The 18,105-nt window shown below is 36.2% G+C and overlaps 1 protein-coding gene and 2 pseudogenes across 1 annotated transcript in view; 2 read left to right on the forward strand and 1 right to left on the reverse strand.

Moving 5' to 3' along the window:
- Window positions 1-18,105, reverse strand: part of Bend2 (BEN domain containing 2) — a 60,796-nt gene that overhangs the window by 38,944 nt on the left and 3,747 nt on the right. The window contains 2 exon segments of the mRNA XM_071606673.1: window positions 2,928-3,079; window positions 17,503-17,688. Coding sequence (XP_071462774.1) covers window positions 2,928-3,079; window positions 17,503-17,688 — 338 coding nt within the window.
- On the forward strand, window positions 11,677-12,413 carry LOC114086159 (dnaJ homolog subfamily A member 1 pseudogene; annotated as a pseudogene).
- LOC114086158 (mitochondrial import inner membrane translocase subunit Tim9-like) lies at window positions 16,476-17,147 on the forward strand (annotated as a pseudogene).

The raw sequence follows: 18,105 nt of genomic DNA on the forward strand, positions 1-18,105 counted from the left end.
TAGCACACCTGAGTTCAGTCCCCAGTACCACCCCCTAAAAAAGGATGGGAGTAGGAGCCAAATGGAAAGCTCTTCCAATGGCCAAAGCTGGAAATTTTAATCAAAAATAAATAATGGTGGGCTGGGGTTGTGGCTCAGTGGTAGAGCACCTGTCTCACATGTGTGAGGCACTGGGTTTGATTCTCAGCACTGCATACAAATAAATGAATAAAATAAAGGTCCATCAACAATTTTAAAAAAATTTAAATAGCCTTGCATATGTGGGGTACTGGGTTCGATCCTCAGCACTACATAAAAATAAATAAATAAAGATACTGTGTCCATCTACAACTAAAAAAACATTTTTAAAAAAAGTGTCAAGGTTCTGAAAGACAGGGAAAGAATAAGGAACTGTGACAGACTGGGAGAAGCTAATTTCACTACTAAATTCAAGAGATATGAGGAGAATGGCAAATTCAAACACAAACATTGACTGTGCCAATGTCAACTCCCTAGTTTTGATTACTGTACAATTACCATAATTTTATGTTGTACAGGTAAATTAAAATTAAGGGAAGCCATGTGAAGAGTATACATGAAAACTCTGTAATATTTTTATAACTCTTCTAAAAATTATTTCAAAATTAGGAAAGCCAAAGAAATAGGGTTTGAAATTGGTGTCAATTGGGCTGGGGATGTAGCTCAATGGCAGAACACTTGCCTAGCATGTGGCAGGCTCCGGGTTCTATCCCCAGCACTTGAAAGAAAATGCTATGAATTTCCTTTTAGATAAGGAAAGAGGGAAACAAATAGTAAGAAATCATTGTAAATGAAAAGAAGCATACAAATTCAGGAGAATATTCCCTTAAGCATCTGTTCAGAGTAAGTACACAGTTATATGAAGACTGAAAAAAATCTGAATCATTTTCTTGTTAAGTGTGAATGTATTTTGCAATTAGCAACACTACACAAGTTTTAAAAGTCTATAGACTCATTAATGACACTTCCACCTTGTTCAGAGTCAGGTACTGTACTCATGTTCTTGTCTAAGGAAGCCTTATTAATAAACCAAGAGCAAAGATAAAAGAATAAACTGAACAAAACGCTCAGGACTTCTCTTTCATTTTCATGAAGCACCAAAGCCCTATTCGTGATATCAAAGGACTTCCACCCATTGTATACATTATGACTACACAAAAAGATGTACTTGTAGAACTGTGTTCATTTTCATCAAGTTTACTCCCTTCTATACTGCAGGGCACAAAGGCTAGTCCTCTAGTAATCTATCACCATTACTGCTTTCAAAGCAAGTACTTCCAACCATGAACAAAGAACTAAATGTTTCATGGCTTTTGATTTTCAAATAATCCAACAGTGACACTCCGTGGACAAGATAGGAAACACTTGAGCACTTGTTTTTCTTGATAAATTAATCTCTAAATCACTTTAAGTCCTTTTTTGGAATAAAACAGGGTATAAATAAGTAAATAAATGGCAAGTAACCATTACATTTAATTATTATTTTTAAAAAACATTTATTTTTTAGTTATAGGTGGGAATAACATCTTCAGTTTATTTTTATATGGTGCTTAGGATCAAACCCAGTGCCCCACGCATGCTAGGCAAGCGCTCTACCTCTGAGTTACAACCACAGCCCTACATTTAATTATAATAACTCTTTATCCTAAGGATGAAATATGGACTATCCGGATAATTTAAATGCAAACATACTGAATAGTCATCAACGTATTTGTTCCAAAAAACATGAATAAAAATGACCTAAGAAGAGCTGTGGTTGTGGCTCAGTGGTAGAGCACTTGCCTAGCATGTGTGAGGCTCTGAGTTCGATCCTCAGCACCACATGAAAATAAATAAAATAAAGGCATTTTTATCCATCTACAACAAAAAGAAATTTTTTTAAATGACCTGAATTATCCCTGAATTGCACACTTATCAGACAGCCAAAATTATATGACATTATAATACAGACCAATAATTATAAATACAATACTACCTTCATACCCTTGTATAGTGCTTCATGCTCTCAAATGTGCTTTCAGATGATTGTATCCAAAACCATGACACTTGGTAGACAATTAACATTATCCCCAAAGATTAAAATATTGGGGTTGATCAAAGTTGAGAATTTCCTTACCACTTATATGACATTAATACCCATATCCTTATGTAAGTAAGTGCATTTTCTTTTAATCCCAATTATATAGTTTAATGACCTATTTTATTTGACTCCAGAGATCAAATAGTAGAATATAATGAAAATGTGAAAAATATAACTACTCTAGAAAACTGTTTGGCACTTTCTTAAAAAGTTAAACTATCTTCTACTCCATGACCCAGAATTTCTACTCCTGAGTGTTTATTCTAATTAAACATAAACATATGTTCACAAAGAGATTTCCATAAGCATGTTCATAGCCACTTTACTCATAACAGCCAAAAAACTGGAAACAACCCAAATATCCATCAGAAGGAAAATAGATACACAAATTATGGACATCCATACAATAAAATACCAATGAGCAATAAATATGAATGAAATATTGATATTATAAAATAAATCTCCAAAATATCATTCTAAGGAAAAGAAACTGAAACACAAAATATATAATTCTATCTGTGCAGCATGCTCCATTTGTACAATTATGTTTATATGAAGTTGTAGACCAAGCAAAATTAAGGTAGGATGGGAAAACCACCAAAATGGTACTTCCACTAAGGTTAGAGAAGATAGAGACTTCCTAGGAAGGTGTATGAGGGAACTTTCTGGGCTGATGGAAATGTTCATTATCTTGATAGAGAGACATGGTACAAACATTTATAGAACTTATTGAACTATACATTTAAGACCTGTGCGTTTCATTGGATAAAACTTAAAAAGAAATACAGCAAAATGAGAAAAACAAAGATTTTCACTTTAGTGTACAAACCATATTATTCTCTCTTGGAGTAGATGATTGTCCTCTTTTCTGCAATGGCATAAAATCCAGCCCCACTGAGTTAGAACTGTATCTTTTTAAATTTGCTGGACGATTCATTAATGAAAATGCTTGTTCACCTGGGACTACAGCACCTTCAATACCTGAAAAGCAATGCATAAAAAGGTTACTTCACACTCAGCCTACACAACTTTAATGTTGATATGCTCTGAGAAAACCACCTCAAACTAGAGTTCTGATTGGATTTTAGAGGGTGACAAAACAAGAATTCTTCCATGAGCAATTCAGAGTAAGTATTTTAAAACTGAAGGGCTACATTGTCCATGCCCAGGAATGTAAATCAAAATCCAATGCAATTCCCAAATGTGAAGTGAATGCTTAACAATTTAGAAATCCCCAGAGTGAGTGCTGGGAACAAGTGAACAACAGAACACCATTGCTAACTGCTTTTGTAAAGGAGCTCAAAATGGCTGTGTGTGTGTGTGTGTGTGTGTGTGTGTGTGTGTTGCTAGAGATCAAACCCGCAGGGCCTTGTGCCTGCAAGGCAAGCACTCTACCCACTGAGCTATATCCCCAGCCCATCAAAAGGGCTCTTGACCTGGGGAGGCAGCATGCCTCTAAAAGGAGCACGAGGAGTCAGCTCTGGATTGGGTCCCACCACTGCCACCGTGTGGAGGAGAGAGACCCCTACAGACACTGCCTCCTCACCTGCACGTGCAAACCTGTTCAGAGCAGCTCTAAAGAAAACTTCACCTCTAAAATTATAATTGCCTTATTAGACTGTACATTAAACCTACATAAATGGATGTCAAATACAAGCCAAAAAGTTTAGAATTCTGAGGTTCATTTATGGGTCTGAGTTATTTAACCATGAAGCCAGAACAAGACACTGACCACAACAATATTGATCTTGTACTAGAAATTCTATTTGAACACCTTACATTACAGATACTGGGAGGGGAACATTAATCAATATCACATACATCTACAAGAATGGGATCCTAATTAAAATAAGCTACATTCCTTGTGTGTATAATATGTCAAAACGCACTCTACTGACATGTATATCTAAAAACAACAACAACCAAAAAAAAGCCAATTCACTCCAGGCAGAATGGCGCACACCTGTAATCCCAGTGGCTCCACAGGCTGAGGCAGAAAGACCACAAGTTCAAAGCCAGTCTCAGTAACTGAGCAAGGCCCTAAGCAACTCAATGAGACCCTGTCTCTAAATAAAATACAAAAAAGGGCTGGGGATATGGCTCAGTGGTTAAGCACCCCTGGGTTCAATCCCTGGTACAAAAAAAAAGGTAATTCACTTTATCCATCCAGAGCAGGAGTGAGAGACAACTTAAGTGATTCAGGTTTCATTGCTTTTGTGTTTCCCCTTCATTTTACCGTGGAGACACTAATGACCAAAGACCCAAAGGAGAGAAACCAACAGGAGATAAAGGAGATGGGAGAGTTAATCTCAGGTCAAATGAATGCAACCTAATGTTTGTTGTATGAAAATTCCAAGGTACTTCCACCAAATTTTATTTTTTAAACTGTCTATTTTCTTCTGACTATAATAGTAATACAAGCTGGGGCTGGGGCTGTAGCTCAATGGTAGAGCGCTTACGCATGTGTAAGGCACTGGGTTCAATTCTTAGCACCACATAAAAAATAAATAAGCAAAATCAGATATTGTGTCTATCTACAACTAAAAAAATATTTTTTAGAAATATTTTTTAGGGCTTTTTTAGGGCTGGAGATGTGGCTCAGTGGTTAAGCGTCCCTGGATGAACCTCACAACCATAAAAAACTTAAGTAAAAGACAGACACAAGCCAGGCATGTTGGTGCATGCCTGTAATTCCAGTGACTTGGTAAGCTGAGAGTTCGAGGCCAGCCTCAGCAATTTAGCAAGACCCGGTGTCAAATAAAAAAAATAAAAAGCACTGGCACCCTGGGTTCAATTCTCAGTACTAAAAAAAAAAAGAAGAAGAAGAAGACAACAAAAAAGAAAATATAGTGTATGATTCAATTCATATAACGCAAAAAACAGGCAAAAGTATTCTATGGCTGGAGAAGTCAAAATCATGGTTACCTTGCAAGAGGGTCAGTGACTGTAAAGTGATGGAAGTAGATTTTGGGGAACTCACATTTCTTGGTGTGGATGCTTTATCATTTGAAAATTATCTAAGCTGTATGTTTATGGTGCATGCATATTGTGTATGTAATCAACATCTATAAAAAGTTTAACCGAAAAATTCAGCTCCTTATAAAACATTCAGAATCTAAATAGGGAAGTAATCTGTCACCAATAAATATTGTAAACCTTAGATGTATTTCCTTCTTTTTTTCTTATAAAATTTAAATCATAACATACATATGTTCTGAGCAATTCTGCATGTCACTTATAATTTTTAAAGTATTTTTAAACACCTTCATAGTATTTTTACATATGCCCCTAGGTTATGTTATCTGTTTTCTATTAAGTGACATTTACATGGCTTCTAATTTTAACTATTTTGATGTAATGATGTATACAATTCAAATGGAAATATTTCTGCACATTTCTGAATAGTTCCTTATAATCTAAATCTAGGAAAATCACTGGGTCAAAGGTTAGAAGCATTCGGAGGGTTTCTGATAGGTGCTGCCAAAATGTCCAAAAAAGATTACACCTATTTGCATTCCAAGAAGCCTGAAAATGTAATGGTTTGTCTCCATTTTCACTAAAGTGAATTAAATTTTTAAATTGCTAATTTGATAAATGAAGGTTTAAGTTTGTATACCATTTTAATTTGCATATCTCTCATTATGAATTCAACTGAATATTTTTCAGGTGTTTTCTATCCATTAATATTTCTTGTTTCATGAATTGTTATTTTTCATATCTTCCTCTCATTGCCTAATTGGGGCTTCAGTGTTTCCCATCTAATATGTATGAGGCATTGAGATTATTACCTTTAGGATAATAATCCTTGAAAATGTATAATTGCAGCAAACACTTTTCTCAGGTGGTGGTATGATTTTGGAGTCCAATTTTTTTTAAGAAAGGGCTTCTTTGGTTTTTTTGTGATTTTTGTTTGTTTGTTTGTTTTAGTTATTAATGAACCTTTATTTATTTATTTGCTTATATGTGGTGCTGAGGATTGAACCCAGTGCCTCACACATGCTAGGCAAGCACTCTACCACTGAGCCACAACCCCAGCCCAGCTTCTTTGTTTTTATTTCATCACATTCATTAATATTTGTAGTGATTTCTTTAACTGCTCTTATATTTAATCTTTCACTAGGATTAGACAAATATTCAACTGTTTTCTAGTTTTTCCATATTTCTCCTTATTAGTATTCAACCCTTTAATCCATCTCAAAATTATTTAACTATGTGATGTGAAATAAACTCTAAGAGGCCGCCCCCCCCCCATAGCATAGCATCTGTCACAGCATGATTTATCCTCCATCTTTTCCATGTTAGTGTATTATAGTACATTAGCTAAAAATTTTTTATTCTGATTATGAACCTTCCATTGAATTAAATCTGGCTCCCTATTTCAGAGCTAGTATCACAATATTTTAATAATTGTACCTTTAAAATATTTTATTATTTGATATGGTAAATCAACATCTGTCCCAGGTTTTTTCTAAGTTTTCTTAAGTTGTATCAAAATGTTTTTTCACATCCAATAATAATTTGCATCTTTCCACTTGAGCCTCATTTTATGACTCTTGGTATTCACATTTCTTTCCTACAAGTTCTGCTATTTTTGGTTAATTCCTTTAGATATTTCTTGTAATTATTATCAGTGGAGTATATTTTTTCCTAAATATTTTCTAACTGCTTGAATATGGTATAAGAAAGCTATTTGTTCCAATAATTTAAAAATTAAGGGGATAGTGTTATAGCTCAGTGGTAGAGTGCTTGCTTAGCACATATGAGGCACTGGGTTCGATCCTCAGCACCATATAAAAAATAAATAAAATAAAAGTACTGTGTCCATCTACATCAAAAAATATAATTTTTTAATTAACTAAATAAACTGCTGGGTATGCAGCCCAGGGGCAGAGTGTTTGCCTAGTGTGTAAGAGGCCATGAGTTGAATCCCCAGCACCACACACACACACAAAAAAAAATAGATAAATTGACTCAAGAAGAAACAGAAGGGGCTGGGGTTGTGGCTCAGAGGTAGAACACTTGCCTAGTATGCGTGAGGCACTGGATTTGATCCCTGGCACCACATAAAAATAAATAAAAAAAATAGGTACTGTGCCCATCTATAACTAAAAATATATATATTTAAAAAAAGAAGAAACAGAAGGGGTGGTATTGTAGCTCAGTGGTAGAGCACATGCCTAGCATGCGTGAGGCACTGGGTGATCCTCAGTACAGCATAAAAATAAATAAAATAAAGGTATTGTGTCCATTTACAACTAAAAAAAAAATTTTTTTAAAGAAGAAACAGAAAATCTCAACAGACCAGAGCTACCAGAATAAAGTTCACAAAAAGTATTTAAGCTAAGAACCCTGAAACCAGACAAGTTACTCACAAACAGCTAAAAGAGCTAATCCATCTATGTAGCAAAATAGTGAAAAAATTTATGCATAGAGACGAAAAGCCAATCAGGCCCGGTAACAGCTGATTGTTCAGACCAGAATTTTAAGTCAACTTTAAATTTACCTAAAGTATACAGAATCCTGCCGGGTGTGGTGGCACAGACCTGTTAATCCCAGCAGTTTAGGAGGCTGAGGCAGAAGGATCGAGTTCAAACCCAGCCTCAGCAACTTAACAAGACCCTAAGAAACTTTTCAAGAGCTTGTCTCTAAATGAAATATTAAAAAAGAAGGGCCAGGGATGTGGCTCAGTGCTTCAGCACCTCAATACTGAAAAAAAGAAGAATCCAGAATCCTAATATAAATTTAAATGTTAATCTAAAGAGGACAGATCGTTAGAAAAAGGAAATAACCTTGAACAACAAATTTAAAATTCACAATTGGCCTAAAAGTAGTCATCAATTAAAAAAGCATTCAACCATAATATATCAAATAAACTTAATTTCAATAACCTTACTTTAACTTCCTATTTCATCACTGTAAGACTATAAAAGCAGTAGTTAATATAAGTAACAAGAATTATTTCTCCCTGTATAAGTTTATATCAGACTGAATGATTCACTGATAGTCAAAAATTTAATACTGCAACCCAAACAATCAAATCATTATTAAACATACTATTAACCCAACACAGGTATGCATCAGGGAAAGAGTTTAAAAAGCAAAAGCAACTTGGCAAACATAAACCCCATCTTTTTACCAAAAACATCACCTCTAACATCACCAGTATTAGAGGCACTGACTGTCCAGTGATATATGTTTAATGGCCACAATATCCTGATCATGCAAAGGTAGCTTCAACAGAAGAAATCTGCCGGGTTTCTGTTCATAACTAAAAGGCTCAGGTGTCACTCCAGGTAAACTGGGCTGGCTGGGCTGTGCAAAATAACCACCCAAGAGACACAAATACCTTTTTCTTTGGGATCGCTGTGACGGCTCCTCTGACCTTAAGGGTCTGCAGGAAGAGAGAGAGCGAGAGCACGCACTGACCCCTTTTATTGAGGAGAAGCTATTCAAATGAGGCAAGAGGTCAGGTTTCAGGGGGCTGAGTCTATCTTCATGATGTCCACTGTCAGCAGGTTGACTGACATCTAGGTAAGCCACACCCAAGGGCAAGTAAGAGAAGGGGACACACACAAGGCACTTCCATGGAACATTCTATCCTAAACAGGGTAAGAGGTTATATTACAAAGGAACAGGTGAGCACAGCTCCACCCATGGGGCTGTAGCAAGACACGCTCAGGCACGAAGACAGTCATTCCAACCCTAGAAGAGCGGAGCAGTCTAGCAGCATGGGTGCCTGACGCCACATGGCCCAGCAGGGGAGTTAACTCAGTCAAGGTTGGTCTCCCACAGAAATCAATGTAATACATTATGTTAATAGAATGGGGGGAGAAACTCCATCATTATCTCAATTGATACAGTAAACCATTTGACAAAATCTAATACCATTTCAAGACAAAAATTTTCAGAAAACTAGAAATAAAAGGAAAATTCCATAACCAAATAAAGAGTAGCTATGGAAAACACATAAGCAACATCATACTCAATGATAAGACTGAAAGTTTTCCCCCTAAGATTAGGAACAAAACAAGGATGCCTGCTATCATTACCACTATCCAACACTGTGCTGAAAGTTCTTGCCAGAGCTATTAAGGCAATAAAAAGAAGTTAAAAGCTATCCAACTTGGAAAGGAAAAAGTAGAACTATTCTATTCAGAGGTTACATCATCCTGTGTACAGCAACTCCCAAAGAATCCAAAAGAAGGCTACTAGAGCTAATATAAAAATTCAGCAAAGTTTAAGGGTACAGGATCAACACACAAAAATCAGTTGTGCTTCTACAAACCAAAAAAAGCAATTCCATTTATAATAGCATCTAAAAAAAATTAAATCCTTAGAAATAAACCTAACTGGGCTGGGGCTGGGGCTAGGGCTCAGCGGTAGTACACTTGCCTGGCATGCATGAGGCACTAGGTTCAATTCTCAGCACCACACATAAATAAACAAAATAAAAAGGTCTATCAATGACTAAAATATATATATTAAAAAAGAAAAAAAGAAACCTAACCAAGGAGGGAAAACAATTATACTCTGAAAACTACAAAACATTGCTAAAGGAAATGAAAGACCTAAGTAAATGGAAATACAACCTAAGATTTAAACCAAAAACTCAAAATAATCCAAAGTCAATGCAAGATGGAAAAGTCAATCCTCAAATTTATATGGCATTGCCAGGAGGCCTGAACAGCCAAAAAAAAATCTTGGAAAAAAAAAAAAGAATAAAGTCGGAAGACTCATATTTCTTGACTTAACTACTTACTACAAAGCTACAATAATCAGAACAGTGTGGTACTGACATAAAAGCACACATATAAACCAGTGGAATAGAATAGAGAGACTTGAAATAAACCTTTAATTGATTTTCAACAAGGGTGCCAGGCTATTTAATTGTGAAAGAACAATCTTTTCAACAAATGGTGCCAGGAAAACTAGATATACACATGTGAAAGACAAAAGTTAGACCATTATCTTAGATAATATACAAAAATTAATTCAAAATGGATCAAAGACCTAAACATAAGAGCTAAAACTGTAGAATTCTTAAAAGAAAATATAGATAAAAATCTTCATGAATTGGATTTGGCAACAATATCATGGATAGGACACTAAAAACACAAGCAACAAAAGTAAAAACAGCAAAATTGAACTTATCAACATTAAGAACTTTTTTTTTCCAGAACTAGGGATGAACCTAGGGACACTACCACTGAGCTACATTCCCCAGCCTTTTTCTTTGTTTGTTTGATTTTGAGACAGGATCTCATTTAGTTGCCTAGATTATCCCTCAAACTTGTGATCCTCCTGCCTTAGCCATAGACATAGCTGGGATTACAGGTGTGTGCTATCATATCAGCAACATTAAGAATGCTTGTGCATCAAAGAATACTATCAAGAATGCAGAGCTGGCACAAGGCCATGGGTTCAATCCCCAGCACCACAAAAAAAAAAAAAAAAAAGAAAGAAAGAAAGAAAGAAAAAGAAAAGAATGCAGGGCTGGGGTTATAGCTTAGTGGTAGAGTGCTTGCTTGCCTAGCATGTGTGAGGCACTGGGTTCGATTCTCAGCACCACATATAAGTAAATAAAATAAAGGTCCATCGATAACTAAAATATATATATATATATATATATATATATATATATTTTTTTTTTTTTTTTTAAAGAATGCAAAAAGAAGCCAGGTATGGCGAGGGATGACTGTAATCCCAGTGACTCGGAAGGCTGAGGCCAGAGAATCACAAGTTCAGACGTCAGCCTCAGTAATTTAGCGAGACCCTGAGTAACTTAGCAAGACCCTGTCTCAAAATTAAAAATAAAAAGAGCTGAGGATGAGGCTGGGGTGGGGAGCTCAGTGGTAAAGTACTTGCCTAGCATGTGAGAGGCACTGGGTTCAATTCTCAGCACTATATAAATAAATAAAATAAAGGTCCATTGGCAACTAAAAAATTTTTTTGAAAAAGATTAACATCTAACATATAAAGGCCTAAAATTCAACAACAAAAAACAAACAACCCAATTCAAAAATAGGCAAAGAACTTCAGAAATAGATACCTCTCCAAAGAAGATACAAAACCATCCAAAAAGCACATGAAAAGATGTTAATATCTTACTCATTAGGAAAATGCAAATCAAAATCTCAATAAGAAACCACTTTACATCTACTAGGATGGCTATCATGAAAAAAATGAAAAATAACCAATGTTGATGAGCATACAGAAAAATTATGAATTGTTGGTGGGAACGTAAAATGCTGCAGGTGCTAAAGAAAACAGAATGGAAGTTCCTTTAAAGTTTAAACAGAAGAGGGGCTGGGTTGTGGCTCAGTGGTAGAGCGCTCACCTAGCATGTGCAAGGCCCTGGGTTCGATCCTCAGCACCACATAAATAAAATAAAGATATTGTGTCCAACTACAACTAAAAAAAAAATAAATATTTTTTAAAAAAGTTTAAACAGAAGAAAGAAGGAAGTGGGGAAGGGATCAGCTATCATAAAGATACAGGAAAGATCAGTGGAGTAGATATAGGAGAACAAGAGAAGGGAAAGGGGAAGAGAAATGAAAAAAATGAAACCCTAACCCAACTGCCGAGGTACTGGAATGCAAATAAGAATTCATCAGATAGGACCTAGAAAGGTTCAGCAAATTCAGTCTGTGTGCATGGAGTGCCATGGGGGAATAGATCAGTCCTAAAGATAGATGTAAAAGCTGCAATGGAAGGAAGATAGTTCGAGAGAAGAAGATTCTGGAAGTTCATGTTGAAAAAGGCATGAAAAGATGGACAGAAGATAATATTCCATGGTGAAGGAGACCAAGAGCCAGGACTGGAACCAGGAGATATTATCATTGGGTTAGATCAGAAGGACCATGCTGTTTTTACTCAACAAAGAGAAGAAGACATTTTCATGTGTATGGACATACAGCTGGTGGAAGCATTATGTGGCTTCCAGGAGCCAATATCTACTCTTGATAATCGAACCATAGTCATCACCTCTCATCCAGGTCAGATTGTCAAGCATGGAGATATAAAGTGTGTGCTAAATGAAGGTATGCCAATTTATCATAGACAATATGAAAAGGGCCGCCTAATCATCGAGTTTAAGGTAAACTTTCCTGAAAATGGCTTTCTGTCTCCTGACAAACTCTCTTTGCTGGAAAAACTCCTACCTGAGAGGAAGGAAGTAGAAGAGACTGATGAAATGGATCAGGTAGAACTGGTGGACTTTGATCCAAATCAAGAAAGACGGTGCCATTATAATGGAGAAGCATATGAGGATGATGAACATCATCCCAGAGGTGGTGTTCAGTGTTAAACCTCTTAGTGGGGCCAGTGAATAACACTCACTGCAGGCATTTTATATGCAGTAGTGAATGAGTGAAGGACTATAATCATAATATGCTCACTACTTGCTATTGGTTTTGCTTTAATATTCAATTATAATGGTGTTTCAAAAGTTAAATGAAGAATAAATGCAAATATAAAAGCTCTGACTTTGCCCAGTATGTATGATGACTTCAGTGTGTAAGAAGTTTTTTAATACCTGTAAAAACTACTTTTAAAAAAGTTCCCCTAGCATCTGTTAGGCCAGAGTGTTGGGGATGCATCCCAGTGGTATAGCACTTGCCTAGTGCTCCTTTAAAAAAAAAAAGTTAAAAATTAAACAAGGGCGGGCTTGAGTTGTGGCTCAGCTGTGGAGCACTTGCCTGGCATGCACGAGGCTCTGGGTTCAATCCCCAGCACCACATAAAAATAAGTAAAATAAAGGCATTGTGTCCAACTACAACTAAAAAATAAATATTTAAAAATATATATTGTTAAAAATATTAAACAGGGGACTGGGGTTGTAGCTCAGTGGTAGAGTGCTTGCCTGGCACATGTGAGATACTAGGTTCAATCCTCAGCACCACATAAAAATAAACAAATAAAATAAAGTTATGGTATCCATCTAAAATTTAAAAAAAAAATTAAATAAACAGAATGATCATACAATCCTGTAATTTCACTTCTAGGTACATGCTCAAAAGAAGTGAAGGAAGGAAAATGCACAGATATTTGTATACCAATGTCCAGAGCAGCATATTAACAATAGCCAAAAGGTGGAAATGACCCAAAATTTTCACCAACAGGTGAACTAATCAACAAATGTGGTATATACATACAATGGAAATATTATTCAGTCTTAAAAATTGCCAGGAATGGTGACACACACCTGTAATCCTAACAACTTAGGAGTGTGAGGCAGGAGGATTTCAAATTGGAGGTTAGCCTCAGCAACTTAATGAGACCCTGTCTCAAAATAAAAGATAAAAAGGCAGGAGGTATAACCCAGTGGTAAAGTGCCCCTGGACTCAATCTCCAGTACAAAACAAAAGGAATGAAATTCTGGTACATGCTACATGCTACAACATGAATAGATTTGAAAACATGCTAAGTAAAATAATCTACACACATAAGGACAAATATTGTATGAATCTGCTTATATGAGGTACCTGGAATTAGGCAAATTCATAGAGGTAGAAGGTAGATTAGAGGCTACCAGGGGCTGAGGAAAGAGGAGTTACAGATTTTTTTATATTTTATTTTTTTAGTTATAAATGGGCACAATACCTTTATTTTATGTGGTGCTGAGGATTGAACCCAGTGCCTCACATATGCTAGGCAAACGCTCTACCACTGAGGCATATCCCTGTCCAATAGATACAGATTTTATGTTGAAAATGATGGAAAGGTTTTTTTAAAACATTTATTTTTTTAGTTGTAGGTAGACACAATACCTTTATTTTATTTTTATGTGGTGCTGAGGATCAAACCCAGGGCCTCACGCATGCTAGGCAAGCGGTCTTCCTCAAAACCACAACCCCAGCCCCTTGTGAATGTATTTTATGACACTGAATTATCCACTTACAAAGGGTTAAAATGTTTAATATTTATATATATATACACACACACATAAAATATAAAAGACTACTTAGCTACTTTTTGTGAAATTACCTATTTTTAAGTGGTCTTTTTTTTTTAATATTTGTTTTTTAGTTTTCGGTGGATACAACATCTTTGTTTGTATGTGGTGCTGAGGATTGAACCCGGGCCACATGCATGCCAGGCGAGCGCGCTACCACTTGAGCCACATCCCCAGCCCCTAAGTGGTCTTTTTAAATTTTTTTTTAGTTGTCAATGGACTTTATTTTATTTATTTATATTCGGTGCTGAGAATCAAACCCAGTGCCTCACACATGCTAAACAAGTTCTCTACCACTGAGCCACGGCCCCAGCCCTGAAATTACCTATTCAGAGTTTTGTGCCAGGCAGATTAAAGAGGTTAGACCATAAATACTTCTCTGAAACCTCCTTTTTGTTAAACATGTATTGGTCTTCCCAAATCAATACTTTTAAATATACTACAGTCATTTTAACAACTCCTTAGTTTTCTCTTATGTAGATAAGCCATGATTTATTTAACCAGTCCCTAATGCATAGATATTCAAGTAACATTTAAAGTTTTGCTTTTGCAGAAAATACTACTTCAGTCTTGCACTTCTGCAAGTAGTTCGATGGGATATATTCCCAGAGGTATAAACAATGGGTCAAAAGGTAGCCACATTTGAAAATTTTTTTCCTTTAGTTTTTCCTTTAGTTTTTAGTTCTTTCCCACTAAGGAGAGCTACTGAGTTAGCTGATATCCTATTACACAGTTAGGAAATATCCAGCTGATCCCACATAGTTGCATTTTGTTTTGTTTTGGCCGGAGGTACCAGGGATTAAACTCAGGGGCACACGCCCATGGAGCCACATCCCCAGCCCTTTTTTGTATTTACTAAAAACAGGGTCTCGATGAGTTGCTTAGCACCTCGCTTTTGCTGAGGCTTGCTTTGAACTCGTGATCCTCCTGCCTCAGCCTCCTGAGCCGCTGAGATTACAGGCATGCACCACCACACCCAGTTTCCCCACATAGTTTTCAAACCAGAACTGATAAATGGAATTAAAAGACTTTCTGGGATCAGTTAGAACAGGGATCAACAAACCATAGCCTGGGGACCAAATGCACCTTGCTGCCTGCTTTTATAGGCCATAAGCTAAAAATGTTGTTGTTTTACATTTTTAAGTAACTGAAAGAAAAAAAAATTTCAGGTCAAATATATAAGAAAAAAATTTTTTTAAAGAGATAGAGAGAGAGAGAAGAGAGAGAGAATTTTTTTAATATTTATTTTTCAGTTTTTGGTGGACACAACATCTTTATTTTTTATTTTATGTGGTGCTGAAGATCGAACCCAGCACCCTGTGCATGCCAGGCGAGCGCATTACCGCTTGAACCACATCCCCAGCCCAAGAAAATTTTCTAAGAAATTCAAACATTTTACTGAAATAGAGCCACACATGTTTACATATCAGCTGCTTTCATTCATTGAAAAAGCAGGATTAAATGTTTAAGGTCTTGACCTTATAGCCTGCAAAGCCTAAAGTATTCACTGTCTGGCCCTTTACAAAAAAAAAAAAAGTGTGCCAACCTCCAACCTGAGCAACATTTTAAAGAGCAGAACCTAGTTCTCTAGGTAAAGGGCAAAGAAAAAATCGTCACCTAGCCGTTGAAGAAATATTGTAAGAAGTTGCTTGGTTTTCTGGATAATTTAAAATGCAAATAGTTTCACATTTTCTTCATTACTGTGGTAGGGAGGTAGGGGAGCAACAACTGGAAGAACAAGTAGCCACAGCAAGTAGCTACAGGACTCCACTTTTTCTGGACTCTTTTGGATGCTAATGTAAAGAGTATTGTGTTTTTAATTTCAAATTCCAATTGCTTATTGCTGGTACATAGTAAAGTGATTGGCTTTTGTATATCAACCTTATTTCATGACAATAATAATCACATATTAGTTCCAGGAGATCTATGTCAATTCCTTGACATTTTCTACCTAGACAATCATGACATCTACTCCATTGGATTCTTGACCCAAACTATTTTTCCTGTAATTTCAGCTTTTTACTTTTGTTTTGCCACCAGTTATAATCATGGTTGCCAACTATAAATAATTTTTCAGAGACAAAGAATATCGTCTCCCCATTTTTTCTGAGACTATCCCTTAATAGAGTAAAAAGGACAAAGGAAGACATGGAAAAGTTAAAATAAAGAGAAAATGCAAGCACGAGTAAACACTGTGATATTTCCAGGAAGTTTGGCCTCCTTGTCCTAACTAAGTAACGTAAAGGTTATAGAAATATTTAACTGACTTACTAGAAATGGAGACCAGACAGCAAAATTTCACCCAGAGGCCAAGGTGCCCTGACCCCCGATGCTCAGCCCCCAGCCTCAACCTGCATTGCAGTTCCCCAGCCTCATACCAGTGTCGGATGTGAGAGCCTGTGATTAAGTAAGAAATCAAGCCTCACTGGAGACAGAGGTTCAAGCAAAGTCTGGACAACCACTTTTCTAGAACAGAAAGGAAACTCATGCATCAGAAAAGGTGACTAATGGGGCTGGAATTATGGCTCAGTGGTAGAGCACTCGCCTAGCTTGCACAAAGCACTGGGTTTGATCCTCAGCACCACATAAATGTAAAGACATTGTGTCCACCTAAAACTTAAAAATAAATATTAAAAAAAAAAGAAAAGGTGACTAATAAGCATACCAAAAGAATATGGCTGCACAAATACCAGAATCTGATCAGATAAAACAGTTTAGGGAATTCCTTGAAATCTGCGATAAACTTAAGAAACATTCTTTTTGGACTGTGTAAAAGACTTCACAAGAACAGAAGTAAAACCTGAAGAGACCACCTATTCAGAACATTGCTTACAGAAATATTTTAAAATGAGAGGCTGAGGCTGTAGCTCAGTGGAAGAGTGCTTGCCTAGCACGTGTAAGACACTGGGTTAGATCCTCAGCACCACATAAAAATAAATAAAATAAAGGTACTGTGTCCATTCACAACTAAAAATATTTTTTTAAAAAAAGAAATATTTTAAAATGACACAAAGAATATCCATGAGATTTCAGGAATATCATATTCAGCAGAATGATGCCCTGGCAGCCAAAGCAGGACTCCTCCGTCAACCATGATAGAGAAATCCTGCTGGATGGACTTTCAATGAAAGATTGCCAACAGCTATTGCACTGGAAAGGAGGATTCATCTGATGGAATCCTCCAAAAGCAGTAGGCACCATGTTAAACCATCTGTTATGACTCTTTGGCAATGGAAACTAATGACAAAACAATAGAAGATCTTATTGTTCAGAGACAATAATAAGATACATTTGTTGAGGCCTTAAGATTCAGCAGCTTGGTCATTTGATTAGAAAAATAAACCATTGTTTCCTCCACTGTGATTGTTAATTTTAAAGCAAAATATATGTCTAATCATGTATGATAGAAAAAAATTACTAAAATAAGTTGAAATATCACTAAAACAATTACCATATGCCATTTGGGATGGCTGCTGATAGTTATCATCATGGCTTTGAAAACTTGGTTGTATGGATGATGTGTCATCAGTGGATGTGTCTGGAGCAATCTCTGTTTCAGAATCCTCTATTACCACTACATCATCATCATCATCAACATTGTTCTCATTCTCATCTTCAATAGTAATAATAATATAATCTAAGAATAAACAAAGAGAAAGTTTAAATTAGATATCGCATTAAATAAGCTATGGGTGTTTAAAAACTTATTTTAGCTGGAAAATTGTATGAAGTCTTTTTATATCTGTATCCATTAAAAGTTAGCTAGCAAACCATTTAGTATGAAGTTTTGAGCATATATGTATGTATGTATGTATGTATACACATTTAGAGGATTGTTTCTAGTACTTCCAATTTTGTAGAGCAATACATTTTTGAGGGGGGTACCAGGGATTATACCCAGGGGTGCTTAACCACTGAGCCACATCCCCAGCCCTTTTTTAATATTTTATTTAGAGACAGGGTCTCACTAAGTTGTTTAGGGCCTCCCTAAATTGTTGAGACTGGCTTTGAACTTGTGATACTCCTGCCTCAGCCTCCCGAGCTGATGAGATTA

This window comes from Marmota flaviventris, chromosome X (genome assembly GCF_047511675.1).
Source record: "Marmota flaviventris isolate mMarFla1 chromosome X, mMarFla1.hap1, whole genome shotgun sequence".
NCBI lineage: Eukaryota > Metazoa > Chordata > Mammalia > Rodentia > Sciuridae > Marmota > Marmota flaviventris.